This window comes from Capsaspora owczarzaki (genome assembly GCF_000151315.2).
Source record: "Capsaspora owczarzaki ATCC 30864 unplaced genomic scaffold supercont2.16, whole genome shotgun sequence".
NCBI classification, from domain to species: domain Eukaryota; class Filasterea; order Ministeriida; family Capsasporidae; genus Capsaspora; species Capsaspora owczarzaki.
Genome location: NW_011887307.1, coordinates 75,447 through 95,238, shown reverse-complemented (window position 1 = coordinate 95,238; position 19,792 = coordinate 75,447). Strand labels below are relative to the sequence as shown.

Sequence of the window (19,792 nt, the reverse complement as noted above, 5' to 3'; positions counted from 1 at the left end):
CTCATTTTTTTTGCCGATATTTCTTCCGATGCGAGGACCATCCGCGTTTCTAGCACACTTTGTGATGCGCCTTCTTGCGCCATGGCTCGTGCCAATGTCGACGGTCGATGGTGTGCACATCGATCTGTGGCGAGGTGAGGAGACCGTTTGCGTTTCCTCTTTTGCCCCCAACCCGATTGTTTCCAGAGCGATATTGCCACGACACTGCGTTGATAAGAGCAGCGCATTGCAGAAGTTCATTGTCTTGCGAAAGTGAACTAAATCAGCAACCTTCAAGAAGAAAAAAAAAGATGTGCTGGTTTTTTTTTTTTTTTTTTTTTTTTTTTTTGGCTGAACTTGAACGCAAGTCACAGTCGTTTTGCACTTGTGACTACGACGCACCTTTCCTGCGCATCCTCCCTTGGATGGAATGACTCACGATCTTGAATACAGGGCTCATCGAGCTGCGGCACATGCGCCTTCAAGAGTCCATTCTCGAGTCGCTTGGCGTTGAACTTTGTCTTCTTGAAGGTAACGGATTTTTTGTCACCACGTCGTACTTTGTGATTGTGCTCGTCCTACTGTCACGAGAGCCCGAGAGCCCAGCTCCACCTGCAGTTTAGACGGTTACAGTTTGCAACAATCAGATCCCATCTTGTGCTCATTCATTCTTGGGATTGGAGGTGCTGTAGGTGGTGTCGATCTGGTCTCAGTCCACACGAAATGGAGCATCATCGGTTGGCTCTTTCGAAAGCGACCCTTTCTTCAAGAAATCAGAGTCCGAGTCAAGAATGTCACGCTCCTCGCAGGCCCAGACACGCGGTTCCAGGTCGGTAATAATGGACGAGGGAGAAGGAGCGGGTGGAGTATCAAAAAGTCGTTTCTGAATGTTCGTTTGTTTTCGTTTTTGTTTTTTCAACCAGACCAAAACTCGTGCTGCTCACATTGAAGCTGCCCCGCCATCCTTTGTTCGTGCCAAAGTGTCTCAAGGTTTGCTCGTGTTCATGCTCGTCCGAGTGCCTGCTCGCACTTTCCTTCCTCATTTTGGTTTGTTTTAGTGATTGTTCCAAAGTTGTACAGCGCGCTTCAGCGTGTACTCTATCAGCTCGCGCGCATGGTGGGGCGTGCCCTGAGGCTCCAAGTAGACAACTGCCACATCCGTTATGAGACGGATCTTTTGAATTCGACAGTGAGTCAGCCGTTTGGCTAGTCCGTGCCGTTGTGCTGTTGTTGCACTCACTTTTCCATCATTTTCTGAACGCGAACACACTTTCTTTGCCTACAAAATCACAAAGCCATCCTTTGCAGTTGGTGGCATCTTGGGATCACTCTCGCTGCAAGATTCGGATGTCGCAGATTCTACCGCTCATTCCAGAACCTTTTCCAAGGTGATTTTTGTGTTTTGTTTTTGTTGGCTGTTCGACCGTGTTGTTCGAGCAATGCAGGGTTCAGAGAGACACTCACGTCGTCTTTTCTTTCTTTTGGTCGACTGTCGTGGGTTGCACCTGTAGCTGGCCGTCGCCAATTCCATTGCATTGTACTGGGACAACGACGGCGGTCTTTTACAATCGCTCTCAGACCCACACCATGGACTGGCCAATAATGTAACCGTGCTTGCTTGAAAAACCGCGGTTGCGAATTCTACATCTCCCCTCACTTTTGTGCGAGTTAGTTTACAAACCCCAACATGAAGCCAGAAGAAGCGTTTGCCGCTCGCAAGAAACACGCCTTTTTGATCGAACCCTTCCAGGCTTCAGTGCAGGTATGGCGGAGCACGGAATGCGCCTTGCAGTATGGTTACCAGTTGCACTCATCCAGCCGGTTTGGTACTACCTTTTGTTACATTCACAGCTATCGGCCGCTCCGCACTTGGCTCACTCGGCGACTGCCCGCATCTCTGCCATGAGCGATAGCCTGCCTCAACCGGAGCCGCCGATGACCCCAACCGTCACCGTCCCCGTTCGTCGCCCAGGCAAGCGGTCATCAATCAGCACAGACAAGTCCTCCGACACGACAGAAAGCGGCATTGTCGCTTCAACAGTCACAGTACCCGGAAACACGCTGCTCCTGCCACCGCCTCCCACCCCACAGACAGCGGACAAAGCAGCTGCTGCCACAACCACACCAAATGGCAGTACGGTTCCAAATACTGCCTTGGTCCAGGCCGGTTGCGTGATGTGCAAGTGCACTGTTGGTCAAATCCAGTCGTCAGTGACCTCCACCCAGGTGGCCAACCTGCTCCGCTGCCTCGACTTGCACACACGACTCGTTCTCATCCGCCGCAACCTGCACTTGCGGCCCACGCGTCTGCCACCTCAATCCACCTTGATCAAAACGCCCGAGCAAGCGTTCACGCAGTCATGGTCTCCCTCGATGCGGCATTACCAGGGTGTTTGTGACTGGAGCGCGCCAGACCAAGTGCTTGCTCGGGACGCGTACGCCCGCCTCCGTTGGCAGTATGCCATTTCAGCAACTTTGGCCACGTTGCGAGAGCGCAAGCGGACATACTCTGCAGCCAGCATCCATTCTTACATGGAGCGGCGCCGACAGTACATTGGTCGCTACATTCAGCTTGGATTGCACCTGGACACTCATCATCGCGATCCAGCACTTGTCGAGCTAAACGCCGGCCTGTCACTTTGTGATGCTGTGCTGTTTCGTCAACTTGCTGACATGACGTTAGCTCAGCGCCAACGAGAGGCGCAGGCCGCTGCTGCTGACCAGCACAAGCGCGCTGCGACAAGTTCGAAACAGACAGCAACCAGCAACGCAGCGTCTTCGTATTCTTCGACGAGTAACGCCGCTTTGGGTGAGGACGGCGACGTGTCCGCTTTGGCTGCGGCTGCTCGCCGAGCTTCCACCAGACCATTGTCAGCCATGCACGAGGAAGAGCGAAGTGTTACCAACCGAATCTTGTACTTTTTGGCGAGCCTATGGCCAGGCTCAAGTCAATGGACGCTGTACTCGACACTTCACTTGCTCCCGGCTCTGACATCGCCAGAGCGACCGCTTCTACTGGTCACGTCCCCAACTCTGGCATCCGCACCCAGCACACCCGGCACAACCTCCCCAGCTGGCGCAGCCAACTCGACCAATGCACTGGCCGCGGGTTGGACCTGGATGGTCCAGCCCGACGAGCTCGATACTGCACAGGTGCCGAGCGCGGCATTCACGCTGTCTGGCCTTTGGCTGGAGGTCGAGTTCAACTTGCGCTCGCTCAGTCTGGTGGTGCTGGATGACTCCCGACGGCCTGACAGGCAGGTATCGGACGCGCAGCCCAGCTCCTCGTCCATTCCCGTCGTCGACACCGACACCGCGGCCTCCGAAACTGGCCGCGTAGTGGCTCACTTTGCCCTCAACCACTTGCTGCTTCGAGCGTCGCAGTGCCGATCCCTCAACCACCTGTTGTACGAAGCTTCCGTGGGCACCGTGTCTCTTATGGACTGGCACACTCAGAATGCCTGCATGCGCGACATTTTCTTGCTTAGTAATTCTGTTCCCGCCGTCGGCACGCTCCCGGCACTCGCGTCTTCCTTCCCGCAACACTCGTTTCTCCTTGGTTCAACGCAGCCCACTGCGGGCGCACCCATCGCCGACAACACTCCGCTCCTTCACCTGTTGTTTGAGCACAATCCGCTCGTCTTTTTACAAGACTATCGTGTCGAGCTGCAGTTGGCCCCCTCGGTGTTCACCTTCTCGGTGACGTTTGTCAACTATCTCACCGAGTTTGTCACATCTCCGGGCGATATTCATCTGGAGCAGGTGAAGAGCTTTTTCTGGGCCAGAGTCGCCATGCTCCAGGCTGCCGCTCGACATGCGCTTGATCGCGCTATCGAGTCTCAAAAGTCGGTGGCGCTCTGGGCCAATGTCCACAGCCCTGTGGTTCTTTTCCCGGCGTCTAGCGAGATGAAGCGTGCTTCGCAGCAGTTGCACACCACACGAAGCGCGGCACATATCGAGCCCACCACCACAACCACCCCCACCACCGCCACGAGCACTCGCCGCAACAGCCGACTGCTCACGCCGCTAACGCTCGAGTACCATTCACACAGCGCGTTGCCAATCCCGCGACCACCGGCCCAAGTTATGGCCGGTTCCGGGTCGGCAAGCAAGTCGCAATCTTATATAGGGCGTCGGCAAAACAAGCGCCGATATCGTAGCAATGCTCTCCTGGTCCTGCATCCAGGGCATATTCTGATGAGCAACATTTCACCAGCAGTCGCCCTCGGCGGCAATCTGCAGGAGAATTTCGAGCTCTTGCACCAGGAGCATCTCAGCACTGCAACAACCAAACAGTCCTCGACAACGCCTGCAGCCGTGACATCGCGACCGGGTGCTGGAGAAGCCTCTGGTGTGGGGTCAACAAAAGTACTTGCTGCGGCCAATAAAGAGCCGCTGCCCAGCCATCCGTCATCAGGGTAGCCCTGGCACAACAATAGCCAGTGAAGCGTTACCAACAGCCATGCCCGACACTGCTGCTGCACTGCCGCTCCTCCGACCGCGTCCGTGACTCAGCCTGGTGACGCTGCTGACATGACACCAAACATCACTCAATCCGCGATTCCTCCTCCAACCGAGATTGGCTTTGTCCCGTCGGCTGCGGCGCTTGCTGGCGACCTACCGCAACCGCCGAGCGAAAGGCCCAGCGTCCAGCAACCAGGGGTGCTCACCCCAGATATATCGCCCATCTTGATGCATCCATCGACCAGCCCGCAACATACCACGCAACAGCAACAAGCTTCCTTGCAACAACCTGCTGCCGCGCCAGCTGCTCCGGCGACTTTGCCATCGGTGTCGAAAAGCGAGGACAAACCGCCGCCGCCGTTGCCATTGCCAACCCCGAAAGCGCCAATCCCATCAGGCCACACGTCGAGGACCCGGTTGACCGAGCTGTTGAACGCTCATCACTATGCACTGGTGCTCCATGGGCTTCAGGCGGTTGTTTGCGATGTTGAAGACGACTGGCGTCAAGTGCTAAACCGCCGCTCCTCCGACAACAGCAGCAACAGCCGCAACAGCAGCAACAACACCAACAACGATAACCCTGCGGCTGCAGCAGTGTCTGCGACGCCTCGGGACCCCAAGTCTCATCCGTTGCACCTGCTGGAGCCAATGCAGATTTCGTGCATGATCGTCCAGCACTTCCCGCATTCAAGAGCACTAGGTGATGACTCGAAATCGCAAACCTTGCGCTCCACGTCGCGCCTTGCGCGATTCCAAACGCGACAACTACCTGCTCAGTCACCACTGCAAGTTGGGGTGACGGGCTCGTCCGCGACGAGCGCACTGCTTTCGTGCGAAGTGACCATCCCTACGGTTGTCCTTGCTGTGGATGAACGCAAAATCCACAGAATTCTGAGCTGGTACGAGCGCGTTGCAATGTGGTCGGACGCTGCTGGCGTGCCCAATGTCGAAGCAACGCGGCAGGTCGAGCTGTTCAACCGCCGCGCGCTCTTGGGCATCTGCACCTGCTCGATGGCTCTTCCGCAGCGCGACATCACAGCAACCGAGCTGCCTCCATCCAATTACAAAGAGTACAGTCTCTGCCCGGTGCACGGAGAGCTCAAGTACGATCCGCTCGAGCTGCCCGCTTCCGGCACCACCCTCAACGAGCTTCGACGTCTCGCCGAAAACGATCGGCGCTGGCACCGCGATCGAAGGTGTATTCCCAGTGGGCAAGCGACCATTGGACTGCACACTTTAATTGGCAGCGTCCAAATTCGCTTTGCGTTCGCCAGCGAGCTGTTGGATTTTGCCAACCTGACTCCAGGGCAGCAACAGACCCCTCTGCCGTCCGTCAACATTCCAAGCCGCACCATTGAGCAAGTGTGGACCATGAATGCATCGGCCATCTCTTGTCATTACATTGAGTTTGGCCGTCAGTGCCTCACGGCCACTGCTTCCGTTCGGGCGTTTGAACTGTTCGATAGCAGTCCAGAGCCATTCCAGTCTGAGTCGCCTGTACCTGCTGCTACAGCTACCTTTGGGAGTGCGACTCGTGACACCACCGACGACAATCCATCGCCAGTTGCGGCTCGGCGGACGTGGATCTCGAGCGGCATGGGCAACAATGGGGCCAGCAGCAGCAGCAGCAGCAGCAGCAGCAGCAGCAGCAGCGAGCAACCTTGCAACTGCCTCGAGTTGACAATGGTCTCGTTTGCCGCCGGCGTGGCGTGCGATATGAGCGCACTCATGTCAGATCCGCTCAAGTTTTCAAAGCTGTCCAAGTTCCGTAGCCAACACGCCAGTCGGGCTCGCCGCAAGTCCCTCGTCTTTCAGTCGCCGTCTGGCCCAGTGCCTCCCGCCGACGTTTCCCAGCTAGCCCGTCTGTTAAACAAGAATGCCATTCAAACGGACTTGCAGGTGGAGGCCAGAGTGGTCTCTGGCATGCTGGACATGCAGTCCTTCCTGCCGTTCTTTGCCTTTGCTCAGCGGCACCCATTCGCATTCTACGAGTTTCCCGACCTGCCCACCCTGACAGAGCTGGTGAACTCGACGCTGACGGATAGTACAAACAATCACGTCTTGCTGGTCAACCCGCGCATCGAGCAGCGACTCAGCCAGCACGCGGCTGCAAGGGGTGGTGAAGCCACGTCCATTCGTCGCTCTGTTGTGGCTGCCATGAAGTCAAGCCGCAACCTCGATGAGCGACGGTCCACTCTGGATGCCGTAGCGAGTGCGATTGCAACACCATCAACCGCAGCAACAGCAGCAACAGCAGCAACCGCATCAACCACCCCAGCTGACTCGGCTGCCGCCAACCAGCGTTCTGGCAACTTGGAAAGAAACCAGACAGCGCCGTCCACCAGTAGTGCAGGCAGTGCTGCTCAGGCAGGCACGAATCAGCCCAAACCATCCAAAGACTTGCGCACAATCTTGCGCCGCGTCGTCATGACCACCGCCTGGCCAACGTCTTCCGCAACTGAGCAAGAGTCCCTTTCATCCTCCTCTGCCAACGCGAGCGACGCACAGGACGTGAGTAATTCCCTTCTTGGGGCCGCTGTGACGACCCTCGGCGTGTTTGGAACACTGCATGTGACCATCGAAGCCGCGGACTTTGACCTCCGTGACTCGCAGGTCGCGCTGCTGCACATGCACTCTGAAGCCATGTCGACCACCGTCCGGACTGTAGCAAACACGGTTGCTGCTTCGCAAGGACCCGAAATATCGCTTGCCAAGCTTGCCACCGAAGCGGTGGTGGATTTGTCCCAAATGTTCCTGTCGTTTCCCGTGGTGCCCGACGGCTCGCGACGATACATGTTCTTCCACATGGATCGCCGGAGCAGCAACGCGGAAGCGCGCGGAACATGCTCGTTCGATCCCATCTCTTCCGATGGAAAGCCACCTCTGGCGCCTCTGCTGCGTGTGGGCGCGAAATCAGCCATGTCCGCATCCCCCATCCTCCAAGCCAACGGTGATGGGTCTCCGGCATCAGCAGAGCCTTCTTCAGACGAGCCCGATGCCTACAGCGGCGCTGCTTTCTCTGGAGCAGAAAACAGCAAAGAAGACACCTTTGCTGCTGTCGGGTTTGACAAGGTGGTCAAGACGTTGCAAAGCATCACGGCTGCCTCGTTTGACCTTGGCCACGTCGCAATCGCCGGCCACCCCCAAATTTTTGATGCCTTGTCGGGATATCTCGCAACTGCACGCACTTGGCTTCACCATCTCGAAATTGCCTCGGCGCTGGCTGCAAGGCGGCGACAGTTTCGTCGGCCCAGCCAATCGGCATCTTCTGACGACAAGTCGCAAGATCAGGCAGCCGATGTTGTGCTTTTGCACATGATTGGAATGATTCTGTCACGTTCGGATGTGAGCCTGACCATGTCGGCAGGCCTATCCTTCCCCGTCGAGTCGACGCCACTGGTGCCAAACATTTCGGCATCTGGCGACCCGCTGCACTCTCGCGAGGCCAACGACAGCAGTAGCCGAGATATCACTCCGGTCATTCTGCTGCAGACCAATCGCATTGACGTGAGCTTGGCCAAGGGTCTTGCAAGTGGCGAGGTACGCGTTTCAAGCGGCAGCACGATGCGCCAAGTTGTCGCGACCAGTCCATCTCCCGCTGAAGAAGCGAGCGCTGACGTCGATCCTGCCCTACGAGCGCTGGACACGACAGTGCTGGCATCCGTCAAGGTGATGGGGGCAGTCTTGTGTTCTGTCTATGTCATTGGCGGCTACATTTTGTCCGACCAACGGCTGTGGGCGCATGAATCGGTGCCAGCTCCGAGCCCTGCCACCATTCCGAAGCGTGTCAATTCTTCTCGCATGATTCACCGCTCGCTTCTGATGCCGCTCTCAGACATCGACCTGTTGGTAGCGCTTGCATTTACAGCATGTCGCGTGGTTGACCGTGACGAGCTGAATGATGACGACAGCCTGCTGGGTTCCGACGATAGCCAAGCGTCCGACAGCGAAGACGACGTGGCGGCCCTGATGCGCCTCCAAGGCAGCCCAAAGGGACCAATTCTGTATCTGCTCACGCGGGTGACCATGAGCTGCTCGCTGCCGCCGCTTCTCATGCGCTTGACCAACATTACCCTGGCGCACGCATTGTACGCTGTGAACGCGCTGATCAAGCTGATTCAGCTCACCGTGTTGGGAGGGACTCTCCCGCCTGTGCACATGAAGTGGCACGCGCTCAAGGGTGGCGATGCCTCGTTTGTCCTGCGTCCACAAGGTGTTTCGCTCTCCAAGCAGGGCGACAGCCTGCAACCCAAGACGCTGCACGAACTGATTATCTTGTATCAGTTTATGCGTATCGCTTTGCTGAGCAGCAGTCGCGGACATCAGATTCAGTTGACGATGGAAGATGGCACAACTCAGCCAAACGCCGACCTTCCACCCTGCCCCGAGGCCTCGTCCGCATGGCAGCATTCCATGCTAGACACTCAGCACTTTGGCTCCGAGGCGCGAACGAGCGAGTCTTCAGTCACTTCTGAGGAATCCACGGCTCCTGACGACAATAATGGAAAAGACGCCGCTGACAGCGACACTGACAGCGACACTGGAGAAGACGAGCAGATCGAGAGCGAAGCACGCAGGCAGTTCCGACTCGCAAAGAGGCGAATTGTCGAATGCATCGGCAGCCAAATGGCCAGTACTGCGGATCGCATGGCGCGGGACGGCACGACGATCGCCCCGGTCGCAGTTGCCAAGAGAGCTCAGCGCATGTGGACGGACATTGCTTCGACAGTCAAGCAGCGCGGAGGTGCTGGTTTAAACAACACGCAAGGAACCGCGGATGCCCCCGCCGCCCCCGCCGATGCCGTGGAACAAGTCGAGCCCAGCAGCAATGTGCAGGATCCACCGCGGTCCCAACAGCAAGTTCCGCAGAATGGCGCTGCTCTGCCAGCTCGCAAAAAGACAGTCACGTTTAGCGACACGGCAACCACATCCCAGGCAACTGTCGAGCCCTGCTCTCCCGTCCGCCCGCTCGACTTGAAGTATCGCAAGTCGCCAGGCTACAAGACCATTCGACACTACGAGGCGGCTTCGTATGCGCTTGCATCCACGATGGACTTTTCGTTTACGATGCACTTTAAAATGCTCGATATTGTCCTGGCTGTTGATCAAACAACCGACATTCCCTCGAAAACAGTCACGGACATTTGTCGAGTGTTGCTGTCCGACGCTCTGCTGGAGATTCTGGTGGCGTCTGCGCTGAGCGACACCCCGCTCCGGCGCGAAATTCAAGCTTCTGCCAGCCAGTCAGACAACAACAGGGATGATAGTGCTTCACACGATGGCTCACTGTCGGCGGACGCACCGGCAATCCCAACTATCACGTCCACCGCTCCGAAATCGGCCGAACCAGACTCACAGTATCGCGTCTCCTTGGCCGGAATCAAAGCTGTAGATCTTTCCAGTGCGAGGCAAGGAAGCGAGCACTCTGTGGTGCTGCAATCCGGCCAGCAGTCTGAGATTGCCATCTGGGAGCAGCACTTCCCTGACGACATGAGCAAGCGCTCTTCGCGGTGCAGCGAAAACTCGCGCATGCAGCCGCACTTTCTGTGGAAGGGCCAAGGAACAGTGTCCAGCGAGCTCTTGTCCTTGTACCACTGGCCGCCGTGTTCGCGGTTGCTGCACATGCCTCTCATCCGCCACCGCTTGCCTGAGCCCGATGATGGCGCTCAAAGGCCATTTTTGGTCTTCTCCGCCACCATGTTTGCCGACAACCGCATGGCGTTGTGCGTTCTCACCTCCGACCTGCAGTCCAGCATCTGCGGTTCCTTCCTTGGCCGAATCGGCTGGTTTGCCATTGACACGATTACCGAGCTGACGTCCGTGGACTGGTTTTGGTCATCTGCCAGCCAAACCGAGCTTGACAGCTCCAGGCCAAGCGTCGACAACACCGCCCATCTGCCAACAACAGAGCAGCCCGATGCCCTGACGTCCTCCGTCTCCGACGCGTCGTCGTGCGAGAGCCCCTTCACAACATTCAGCTTGGCGGTCTGCATTCCATCCATCACAGCGCGCGTGTACGAGCGCACCGTTTGCCGCAATTCGTTTTTGCAGTATGCCGAAGTTCGTGACATTAGTCTGCATTGGCGTGACATCCAGTGGACTCCAGGCACGGATGGCAAATCAGTCGGCGACTTGCCTCCATCCTTTGCGATCGCCTCGCTCAACTTTGTCGAGTTGCGATCCTTCAATGCGCTCCAACCCTATTCAACCATGTCGCGCGTTGTCAGCGAAGCCACAGTCAAGTATCAGCTGTTGTATTCTGGCGAGCAGAGTGCGCAAGTCCTCAAGAATTCCGGAGGGGCTGCCTCAAGTGGGGCCGACAATCAGGAGGCTGAGCAGCAGCAAGGCGAGCAAGCCGAAACCGTCACGCAATCCGACTTTGCCGACGAGGACGCTTATGAGAGCAAGTCAGAGCTTCGGATTAGTCCACTGAGAATCAAAGTTGGTTATCGCGACATGCGCTTTTTGATGACCATTGCCAACGATGCCTGGCTGGGCTACTCGAGTCCCCAATTGTGCGATCTCCCGCGCTGCAAGGACGGTGTGGCAGAGTCGGAGGATGCTGCCGCGAGTAACGCGCAGGGCACTTCGTCTGCCATGCTCCAGGGGCTGCACGAGTACGGCTTGCAGCCTGTCGTGCCCAACCGCTGGTACTTGCACCTGCGCGAGGAGCAGTCCAAGCACGCCTTTCTCCACAGGCATGACCGCCACGGGCACATGCGTCGTCGATGGGCAGCGTCCGTGCCAGCGTCCAATTCCAGCAGTCTGACGTGGTTGGTGGACAAGGTGGAATTGAGTTTGGTCGACGACAGCGCCTCCAAACCGATGCCCATGGTCTCGTCGGTGGTGAGTTTGACGGGCTCCTTCCGCGACTGGTCTTCGGTGCTGAACGGTCGTGTCACGATTGGTGTCATTGCCTCCTACTTTAACCACGAAATGACGTGCTGGGAGCCGTTGCTCGAGCCTATTCGCACTTCTCGCGGTCAACTGCGTCCGTGGATTATCAACGCCGCGGTGTTTAAGGATTTGCAAGACCTGAGCGGGCCGCTGCACGTGTCGCTTCGAGCGTACGACCGGCTGGAGCTGACTGCCTCGCCACGCTTGTTGAACTTTTCGCTGTTGATGCTCGAGGCCCTCGAGCGCGACGCCATGCTGCTCAATGCCAGTGGGAGACAACAACCACCAACAACGGTCGGACAGCAGCAAGATGCACCCTTCCCTGAACGACCTCGCGCGCAAAACAACCGTCTTCGTAACCACACGGGGTTGCCGCTCCTGCTCGTGCAGCAGTCGAGCTACGACGAATCCCTCAGCATCCGCGTCGAGCCTGACGCCGAGGTCATGCTCGACATTGGCAACAACAGCATGGAGCTGTTCCCCGATCACCTGCTTCTTTTGCGCGGGACCACGGCCACGCGGGTCTCGGTCGGATTTGTGGATGGAGCGTGGAAGGAGGTGGAATTCATTCCCGTGGACAAGGTCGGCATTTTCACGTTTGAAATGGAGCCCGTCCCGACAACGATGGAGCTCGTTGCGCAAGCTCGATGGAAAGCGGCCGCTTCGTCGCCGCCTCAACCGCAAGGCACAGCAAATGCAAATCTCCAGCAGCAGGTGACTCCGTCGACACCCAGCTCATCAGCTGCGCTACCTTCCTTGTGGTCGCGCAAGCCATTGAAGACTGCGCAAGACCAGGCCGCTCAGCATGCCCAAGAGGTCGGCGAGTTTCGCAATTCCCTCCTTCGCCTGGCTGGCTGCCCGGAACGGCGTGCCGGAGCCCGCCTGGTTTGCGAAGTGACCATGGTCGAAGGCGTGCGCATTGCCACTCTCCGATCTGCCCACATGGTTGTCAACACACTTTCCGTCCCTCTAGAGCTCAACGTTACTGCCACCTTCCGTGCTGGATTCGAGCTGTCTCTCGATGATCCCGACGAGTCGCTGAGTGTGGCAGGCGGTCGACGCTCGAGCTCGCACCAGGTTCGTGCCCTCTCCACTCCTCCTCGGCGCGTCTCTGCTTCCGACTCTGAGCACAAGGACTCTGGAGATTCAAAGCGAATCTCCACCCCATTGGATATCACGGATCCGTCGGCAAACCTGCCATCCACCTCCTCGAGTTCTCCGACGCCAGGCCACTCTCACGCAACCGCGAGTATGCTCCGCATGGGCGAGCTGATTCACTTTGCGGGTCGTTCTGGCGCCGAGGATGGTGGAATGGCCATTGGTATCAGGCGGGCGTCGACCCAGTTTATCATCCAACTTCTTCCGGCGGGAACGTATGCCATCCCTCTGAGGTTGTGTGCCGCCGATTGCCTGGTTCAGCTGACGGCGCGCCCGCAGGCACCATGTCTCGAAGACCCGTCTCAATTCCGGTGGAGCTCGCCATTCGGGTTTACGCTCTCGCCGCAAGCGTCGTCGGTGAAAATCGAGTCTGCCCACGATGCCGAAGACATGGTGGCAGGAGGTGGTGACCAGTCCAGTCAAACAGCAGCAACCACTTCCTGGATTCCGCACCTCCCTCAAACGCACAGTCACTCCACGTACTCTTTGGAGGAGCAGCAATGGCGCACCCTTCGGCGCACCCACATTTCCAACATTCCAGTTCCGCTGCGCGAGTTGGTGATTCCTCGAGCAGCAGCGCCAACGGACGCTGCGACCACCTCGGATGCAGCAACAGCAGCAACAGCAGCAGCAACAGCAGCAACAGCAGCAGCTTCGTTGCTCACAGAGCCAAGCGATGACTTTTACATGATTGCCTTCCAGCTCAAGACAACGCCGCGGGCTGCGCAACGCTGGAGTCATCCAAGTCATCCCATGTACGCGACGTATACCGTGTCGTTGCATGCGCCCTTGATGATTGGCAACCTGCTCCCAGTCCCAGTGCAGGTACTGTGTGTCCAGCGTATGCTGGAAACAACGGGAAGTGCCTCTGCCAACAATGTCGCCAGCGGATACTCGAGCGCCGCCGCCGACGACGATCCCGCCTTTTGGAGGGCTGCATCAACCGCTCATTCCAACAGCGCGTACTCGAACAGCGGCGGCGTCCGACAGCAGACTGACCGCTCAATCAGTCTCACAACTCATTCGTCGGACATTCAGGAGGACGAGCGGGTGAGCGTAACTGCGGTAGACTTGCGCAGCCGGTTCGCGCTGCTCGTCCGGATTCCGTCGCTGCAACTTGAGGGCACAGTTTTCCTGTCGTACAGTCGCTCGAGAGTGCTGCAGTTTGCATCTCACTTTGACCTCGGCGAAATCAGCCTCGTCAGCCCAACTCTGCCGGGTTCTGACTCGGCGGAAGCTGAGGGCGGTGGCTTGCACGGCATTCGCCATCGGCACACGGCTGCAGGCATTCTGGATGATGCCGATCAGCCATTCATTGTGCTGCGCTCCACTGTCGGTGGTGAGCAGGAATTGACTCTGGGTCTGCACGTGCCGACTCGAGACGAGCAATCCGGCAGCAGCATGCTTGAAATTGATCTTTACGCGCCGTACTGGATTATCAACAAGACTGGACTTCCATTGTCGATCGGAGACAATCCGCACGTGAGCAAGAAGAGCTCCAGGCACTCATTGTCCCGCCAAATTTCAAACTTGTCCGCGCGGTCGCATTCGTCAAGCATGTACGAGCATTCCTTTGGAGTAGTCCCTCCGCTTCACACCTCGTTCACGTCCCTCATCTCTCAGGATCCGTCCGTCGCCGCTTCGAATACGGGCGAGCAGCAGGCAGACCGTCAACCCGTCGCTCCTGCGCTCTTCTCATTTTCGCATCGGTCTTCGCTGCTGTCCGTTTTCTCCAAGCCGATGGCGTTTATCAGTGTGCACGAGCGTTCCAATTGGTCAGAGCCCTTGCCCATTGATGCTGTTGGCAGTTCGTTCCAGTTTTCAGTCAGTGCGCGTGAAGAAGCGCCCTTGTCCGCGGGATTCGCACGTCCGTCGCCCTTCGAGCGGGCCATCTCGTCGTCGGACTCCACTCGAGCTCCAGAAGAGGGCGATCAAATGTCCGTGGCGTCTGTCGCCGCGAGCGTCGCCTCGAGCTCCTCCAAAAAACGCGCCAGCGCTACAACAAAACTGAAAAAGATGCTTCACCTGAGCTCGTCCAACAAAGTCTCCGCGAACACAGACGAGATCATGCAACCCTCTGCGTCGCAAATCTCTAGTGGTACTCAAGGCTCTGCTAAAAGCCCAAAGCGTCGCTTCCGAGACGTGGTCTCTCACCTTCGGTCGCGAAAGAAGGACAAACAGAGTGTGAATGATTTGCCAGCCGCCAATGCCGCCGAGCCAGACCTGGTTTTGACAGCAGAGCCTTCCTCAGTGCTGGCTTCGCAGGACCCTGTGCCAGCTGTTGCAGAGCTACACGACGAGCCAGTCATGATGAACTCGACCGAACGCGTCGTAGATTCAGCGGCTGTCGTCGCACCGAGTCTTGCAGGGGATACAGCGCCACCGACGGTACCGGGCATTGCGCAGCCGACCGTGCTTTCGCCAATCTTGGAGGAACCCGCTCAAGAGGCCGCCACTGACACTCAAACGAGTCCGCTCGACCCAGACTCGATCCCGACGCCCAACGCCGCTATTCCCGCAGCGATTGCCGTCCCGACCGTGGATGCAGATTTTCAACCGTTGCCACCGCCAGCGCAGACCAAATCCACCGCCCCATCCGTGTGCTCCATGGACTTTCAACGTGACCGGTGCAACTCGGTTGCGCCAATGCCCCTTCCGCACGAGTCGGCCACCTACGAGTTTGCAGTGTCGATCGCGCTGGCGTCGCACCAGCTGACCAAGATTGTCACGATTGAGCCGCGCTGGATTATTATGAATGAAACTGGCATGCCGCTCCTCTTCCGCCGCGTGTACGAGCACCAGGACGGGCGCGAATGCAATTCGTTGCTAGAACCCAAAGACGAGCAGTTTGCGCGCCGACATCCGCAGCTCTTCAAGCTCATCCATCCCAACCGCAACCGACGAAATAAGCGCTTCACAGAGGACTTGGCGGCGGCATCCGTGTCGTCTCCCGGAGGCGACCCCGGCAATGCGTGGGGCTTTGCGGTTCGGCCAGGAGAAACAGTGCCGCTTCACTGGCCTCTGAAGGCCTCGCGCGCGAAATCCATGGGCCCCACGCTGAGTGCGGGCGAGCAGTCCAATTCATCCAATGCGGCGAGATTGCTCAGCATGAGATTGAGCAATGTTCCCATGGTGACGGGAGAGGTGATTGACACGCGATGGTCGGCCCCGTTCGGCTTGGAAGGCCTGCAGTCCATGGTCATTGTCATGTACGACAAGGCCACCAACCGCAACGTGGCCGTAAGAATGACGCTGACTGTCAAAGACTCGTCCATGGTGATGGTTTTCACCAACACGCTCGGCATGGAAACTGTGCGTGTCGAAAATCACTGCCCGGATTTGCCAATTCGCTTTTGGCAACCGTACGCGAGCTGGGCGCGCTTGCTCGAACCGGGCACGGCGTGGCCGTACGCCCTGGACTTGCCACTGGGTGCCGAAAAGCTCTGCTGGGCGACCGATGAGCTCTCTTCCCCCGAATTGGGCGCCAGCTCGACCAGCCTGGCCTCCATGCAGACCGACGTGGGCGGGCGCCGGCGTGCGTCAACATCATCGGCCGTCGCATGGGCAGATCCCATCCATCTCCTCGATATAGCCTGCGTTGAGCGGACTGTGGAGCTTGCTTCCCACCAAGCCGCCGACGGGACTGTCGTGCCTGCACGATCTGTGATTGTGTACTGTGCCACATTCCCGGATGGGCCGACACGCGTCGTTCTCTTTACACAAGACGAGAATCTCGCCAACGCCATTGTCGGCAACTTTGGTCTGTCCTTCCAAGAGCAACTCGACCGCCATGGCTCCATTGTCCAGGTCGCGGGTGTTTTGCGCATGGACTTGATGATTCGAGGAGTCGGCTTGTCTCTCATGACGGCAGCTCCGCGAGATCTCATTTACATGTCATGGCGCAATCTTGACATGGAAACGTGGATTTCCGACTCGAACGCTGCGCTGCGCGATTCGCAGGCGGCGGATGCTCAAGTGGCAAGCGCATCATTGCAGGTTGCCTCGCCCACCAGCAACAACAACAGCGAACAGACATCCGTCTTCCCAATGGCGTTGCTGACCGCATTGACTGGGACTTTTGGGCGTCTGTGCCTTGCAAACACTGTGCAGGGTGATTGGCGCATTGGTGGCTTCCAAATCGACTCGCAACTCCCCAACACCCAATTCCCAACCATCTTGGCTCCGCGCTTCCAGCGCCATCTCGAACAGCGGCCGTTCGTGATGCTTAATTTCATGATTGCTGGCGTTCCCGCCATGCGTCGACAGGAAACTTTGAGTACATCGAACGCACGCCTGCAGGCTGCCGCGACGGCGGAACGCTCGGTCAATCGGACGTCTGCAGTCGTTGCTCCTCCTGTCGCTCAAACCCGATACAAGTCTTCCATGCTGTTGATTCCGATGCTTCGGCTTTCGATTGCGCCGCTAGCCGTTAAACTCGACGAACTCACCTTGGTCGAGCTGGCACAGTTCTGCAATCGCGACCTGGCCCTCATCGAGGATTTCCAACGCCGGCGCGTTGCTGCCGCCCAACAGGTTGTATCCAGCCGAATTGACTCTTCCGGCGCCGAAGTTGCAGACGGCGATGCAGACATTGTGTCCCGCTTGGTGCCAGCATCGGTCGGGCCCACGCACGGATTGCGCAACTTCAATTCCAGCTCCCCCTTCCGTCGGTTGCGCAGCCTGAGCGACTTGCGAAACATTCTTGGATCGGCCAAGTTCAACCGAGCCAGTCTCCGCGAAGAGGTCACCGAAACCGTCACCTCCCGACAAGTCTACATTGGCCTGCTGGTGATTGATCCGCTGGACATTTCGTTTAGCTTTAATCTGTCCAACCGCAGCAGTCGCGTGTTGCTTGCCGACCAAGGCATGAGCGGCGTGATTGAGAATAGCACTGTTCGCCTGGTGACGGGGGCAGCCGCGCAGCTGCAGGAGGTCACGATGCAGCCGTACGCGGTGGAGCTTCCAACCGAATCGAGGATTGGTGGCACTGCAGCCGCCATCTTGTCGCTGGAAACACGGCCCGAGGACGACGAGGAGCGCAAGCGATTGGAAGGAGAGCAACTGCAGCTCGAAGACTGGGTGCGCTCGCAGGCGCTCAAGCCGGTCGGCGAGCGCGTGTTTTCGGTGGTCGTCCGGTCCATTGGCGGCACGTTCACCAAAGTCAACGATGCCGATATACGGCTCCAGAGCGTGACGCTTTCGCAAGTGCTTTGTCCAGCCGGACTCATCGCCCCTCGCTTGCTACAACACTACAATGAGCACTTGCTCCGGGGCGTGTACCGCGTTCTTGGTTCCTTTGACGTGCTTGGCAACCCAGCCAACGTCCTTCAATGCATGTCGGCGGGCGTGCGAGCGTTAGTGAACGAGCCAATTCAGGCGTACCGCGAGCGAGATGGCCAAGTTGCACAGGGCGTGCGGAATGGCGCCAAGGACATGACGGCCTACTTTTTGCGCGGTTCTGTCGGGGCCGTGGCTCGTGTGCTGACCTCGTTGGCTGAAGGTCTGGAAATTCTGTCCTTCGATCCTGCCTTCCAGGCGCGTCGCGAGGGTGTCTTCACCCGTCCACCCACTGGACTGCGACAGGGGTTGTTCCAGGGCGGCCAGCGCTTGTTGCGCGGCTTTATCGGCGGTGCAGAAAGCTTGACGATGACTCCGATCCGCCGTGCTCGCCAAGACGGCCCCAAAGGCTTGCTGAAGGGACTGGCCGTTGGGACTGTTGGCGGCGTGGTGAAGCCCGTCCTCGGCATCCTAGATTTTACCACTGGCGCCCTGAACGGGCTCGTGAATGTGCGTAACATTCAAGAATTGACAGAGCGCGTTCGCCTCCCGCGCCACGTGCACACGGACGGCGTTATTCGTGTGTATTCAGAGCACGAGGCGGAAGGTGCCATGATGCTTCAGCTCGTAGATGACGGACGATACCAGTCTGCCGGTCGGTACATATCGCACGTTGAGCTCGAAGCCGAGCCCACCACCTACCGAACCTATCATTTATTTGGCGAGCGTCGCAAACGCCACGTGTCGCTCAAGCACGCTGGGCAAGTCGCCGGCGGGCCTGCCGAGCCCGAGTCGTACTCTGCACCAAACGCAGCACCCCCTCAGTTCGCCACGTCTTCCTCGAGCTCTGGCCATTCTCATCGCGTGTTGACTGCTCTGCGCCGCCCATTCCATCGCCAACGCAATGTCTTGTCGAACGCGGATGAGATTCCAGAGAGCGATGTTCCCATCAAGTTTGATTTGTTCTCCAGCAGCTCTGGCGGCCGCAGAGCAAGTGCTTCTGCGACTGGTTTGGACACTGGTCATGCCAGTACCACCAACACCAGCCACAGTAACAGCAGCGTCCCCACCACCAGTAGTAATGCAGAGCCTCGCCCCAACCGCGAAGACGATGCTGCTTCCACGAACGAAGAGTCGGATTCGGACGACGAGTCGGAAGGTGACGCAGCTCAGTCTTCCTGGTTTACTCACGAGGCCTTGGCCAGAAAGGACGCCGATCTGCGCGCTAGTCAGACTGGCGTGCTGCACATGGGCGACGGCCAGGGTGGAGTGGCACCGCCGTTATCGCATCGGGGAACGGGCAAACATCGGTACGCGCTTTTCACAGACACACGGCTGCTGATCATCAAGTACAGCCCTCATCGGTACTTGCGTGTCAAGCACGACATACCGTATGTGCGCATTCTCGATGTGAATCTGCGGGAGCGCGGCGTGGTGGTGGTGACGAGCAAGAACGCCGCAGCCAAGTCCAAGCAGCAGCGTGAAATCCTACTGCGCATCCAGCAGGCGACGACAGACGAGCAAGTTTCCAATTCACAAGTCTCTCTATTGTCCCTTGAAGCTGCCGCGGACGCTCAGCACGAGTTGGATGCCCATCAAGGCCGCTTCCGCAAGTGGACACACAGCCACCGGCAATCCAGCTCGGCGCCCACCATTTCCGACCCACTCACGTCTGACGACGCCTACCCTGATGACTCTGTCTACATTACTCTGCTTTGTGGCAATCCTGAGGTCAGAGATTGGATGCACCGTCTCCTTTTGCGGAGCGCAGGCCTGATCTTCCATCGCCAGCAATCCTCGCGCGTCGCGAGAGCAGCGTCCTTGCTTCTCGCCGCTAAACCGGACGTGTCGCCTGCCAACCCGCTACCTGCCTCTTTAAAGCCAGCGCTTGCGTCCCTGCCTCCTCTTCCGTCTCGCAGTGACTAAGTTGTTTTGATTGTTTTTTTTTTTTTTTTTTTTTTTGCTCGTGTGAATGTTTGCGTATTGTTTTCTTGTTTTGTTTAATGTTAGAGATACA

General features: G+C 57.9%; 1 protein-coding gene across 1 annotated transcript; it reads left to right on the top strand.

The window, feature by feature from the left end:
• Nucleotides 1-28: 28 nt before the first annotated feature.
• Nucleotides 29-19,701, top strand: CAOG_07766 (hypothetical protein; the record flags this gene model as incomplete). The annotated part of the gene is made up of 11 exons (XM_004342790.2): nucleotides 29-134; nucleotides 433-510; nucleotides 672-808; nucleotides 903-969; nucleotides 1,038-1,168; nucleotides 1,275-1,367; nucleotides 1,491-1,583; nucleotides 1,652-1,741; nucleotides 1,831-4,397; nucleotides 4,440-13,980; nucleotides 14,122-19,701. 11 exons carry the CDS (start codon nucleotides 29-31, stop codon nucleotides 19,699-19,701), a joined length of 18,483 nt encoding a protein of 6,160 aa, XP_004342839.2.
• Nucleotides 19,702-19,792: the final 91 nt, after the last annotated feature.